Below are 2,904 nucleotides of genomic sequence, written 5' to 3'. Positions count from 1 at the left end.
TGGTCATCTACTAACAAGTAGTTTAAAAGCTTGAATTGATATCTCAAAATAGCTACAAGAACCAAACTGTTGGAGAAATTAATTATATAGGCAATTAAGTTATTGGATAAAAAGATGGAAGGGTTCCACACACAGTAAAGCCTAAAGCTAACACTTTGTTCCACATACAGTTCTAAAGCCTAAAGCTAACATTTTCTGGAAGACTTCATAAAGGCTCGAAATGACTGTAAATTATATTTTCTACATCGGAAAATGATGTGCATTGCTTTCTAATATCCGCTGTGGAGCTATGTTTACAGTAGCTTCTGTCCAGAGAGACGAACCAACTCCCATATCTTCACAGTCCCATCATCACTGGCCGAAGCAAGAAGCCTCCTATCCTGCATGATTGACAGAAGAACGTAAAACGTACTGCAGAGCATTTATTTAACCAAAGAGAATCTTGTTTTCATACTGTAGGGGCATAGAAATGAAACTCAAATATGCAATAAATTCACCCTTCTACCCTCTACATAAAACAGTCAAGACTGAATATTTGAGAACACAACTGAAGACAAACATTTCATCTCCTTGAAAAACCTTACAACAATCATTGCAGTGCCTAATATATATGACGTACCCAACACAAATTGTCAGCTCTGACACATTATGTGACACATTGGTCAATGGAAAGTAAAGAAAAACTGAGGTTAACAAACATTTATCAGGTCCAAAGTTAAATGCTTTTATGTGTTCTCAGTATGCCAACATTTATAATGTGTAATACCATCTCACCGCACAATAACCCAAGGCTCCATTTAGAATTGTGGATTTGAAAGTCGAGAGTCAAACGGAATATTGGTCAGACATCAAATTCATATATATCACAAATGAAACATGATCTTAATAAGCTTTTCTCAATCTAACATGACCGAATTTAGGTGCCACTCGTCTTATCCACAGTAAGACTGCTATACGAAACAAGCAGGTTACTGCATCATCAAGCGCCAACACAAGATACATTGGAAAGGTCAGACATTAGTTACACTTCAACTCGGCAATTAAACAAGGGATTGAATGGGCAACAGATTATCATCCCTAACACGCTGAAGAAATTTTCAGGTGATCTTGGCATCTACTAAAAAATAAATCATCTTGCAGCAGAGACTAATACAGAGTCAAAGCAACAACAGATGATCAAGTAAATGTCAAAAATCTGATCATTCTGGTATCCCATTGACTTACCCCAGAGTTCCATTGCACAGAATTTACATCCATTTCATGAGCCTTCTCTTTCTTCAGAAGTAGTTTAAATGTAGTTCCCTCAACCTGCGATCAGACAGTAAAATTTTTATTGTTATTTGGATAAGGCAGACACAGTATAATTGTTATGCCAAAGAAGAGTTGCAAGAGGTGATAATAGAATACTTGCAGTAGTTGTATATCGACAACATTCATATGACTTTTTAGAATTATAATACAGTTAATGGAGGTAAGTATTTCTAATTTTTTCAGCTGTCTCTAATGGATTTTCTACTCAACCTGATTTAAACATATTTTGCTTTCCTCACAATGTATCAAAATTTAACAAAGATATTCAAGTGGATAGATGATTGGCCAGAAGAACTAAGTCAGGGTCCAAGTACTGTCCTAAGCAGTTATCAGGATCCTTTACTGTAATCTTCTCTTTTCTCCCCATTTATATTTATATACATGGCTGGAGTTTGTGGAAGCTTGCTGGCACCTCGACTACTATCAGGCAACCTGTTCAGCATGCAAGCAAATGCTGCCAAGGTAATCCAGCCCAGCAAGGCTGGAGTCAATGGGAACACTCCTAGTGTTCTAGATGGGATCCGAACCTGAAATCTCCAGGTTGTTATTCCCGTTTCCCATGAAACTGGGACACTGTCATCTGCTCATTAGCCTGAAAAACTTGAAAATTGTAGGAAAAAAAAGCGGTCCTCTGAGCTATTTAGTTTCTTTTATGACAGAATACAGATCCACCTGAATTGTATTTACTAACTTAATGGTATTTAAACAGGGAGTCTGAGGTAACCAAATGAAAACTCACCTCTGTTGGTCTTTTCACAGAGACCCAACAGCTAGAAAAAGAATAAAAAGGAAGTCACTGTAGTTACTTCCTTCACAAGAAATAAAGAACCCACAAAAACTCAAGAAGTCAATATTTTTAGCAAGGAACCACATAGCAGAGGGTGAACCAATGACTTCCCTGAAGAACACCCCATCATCTAGCTCCCCCAAGAAATGGAGTGAATAGGAGAAGGGTTGGGGGAAGTGAGAACAGAGCAGGACAAAATTCACCGCTGTGCTAGATATCAGTGTAGGAGCCACATGTATTCAAGGGGTGTCAATTGACACCCCTTAGAGAAAATTACACTGAGTAGCTAGGTAAAAAAATATTTTTTATGTGTATATACTATATATTGATTCCTCTTGGCTTCTTTCGTGGGTTTACTACTTCAAATTTTGACATCCCTTAGTGAATTCTTGGATCCGCCACTAGTAGATATCATATCTGGAATACATGATTATTAAAAGAAAAAGGGACAATAAAGGTTTTTCAATACCTCATTGTCGTTATTCTCAACAAATAAACATATAGCGTCATCAGCTGCTCCACTGGCAATTATTCCTTCCCTGACATTTTAGCATATGAAGTATGTTAGCCTGTAGGACGGCAGGGCAAATTATCACAACTACAAGCCCTCATTACTGAAAAATTCATATAATGTTTACAAATGCCCCAGAGGCAACTAAGGTAACATGCATACAAGTCCTGATAAAAGTGATCAACCATAAAATCTAGACAGCACCACACAAGGTATAAAACTCTTGATTATAGAAAAAAGATGCAATAGATTTTATTGATACCCCCCCCCCCCCCCCAAAAAAAAAAAAAACCTA

At 37.3% G+C, this 2,904-nt stretch overlaps 1 protein-coding gene across 1 annotated transcript in view; it reads right to left on the bottom strand.

Annotated features, from left to right (window-relative positions):
• LOC102592449 (protein CIA1) overlaps positions 1-2,904 on the bottom strand; it is an 11,299-nt gene continuing 8,395 nt past the window's right edge. The window contains exons 8-10 of the mRNA XM_006366309.2: positions 2,568-2,637; positions 1,225-1,308; positions 1-380 (exon numbers count right to left, since the gene is read on the bottom strand). Of these exons, the coding sequence (XP_006366371.1) occupies positions 294-380; positions 1,225-1,308; positions 2,568-2,637 (241 nt within the window). The 3' untranslated portion in view covers positions 1-293. The remainder of the gene's footprint in view (positions 381-1,224; positions 1,309-2,567; positions 2,638-2,904) is intronic.

This window comes from Solanum tuberosum, unplaced genomic scaffold (assembly GCF_000226075.1).
Source record: "Solanum tuberosum cultivar DM 1-3 516 R44 unplaced genomic scaffold, SolTub_3.0 scf00603, whole genome shotgun sequence".
Taxonomy (NCBI): domain Eukaryota; kingdom Viridiplantae; phylum Streptophyta; class Magnoliopsida; order Solanales; family Solanaceae; genus Solanum; species Solanum tuberosum.
This window is presented reverse-complemented; position numbering and strand designations above follow the sequence as displayed.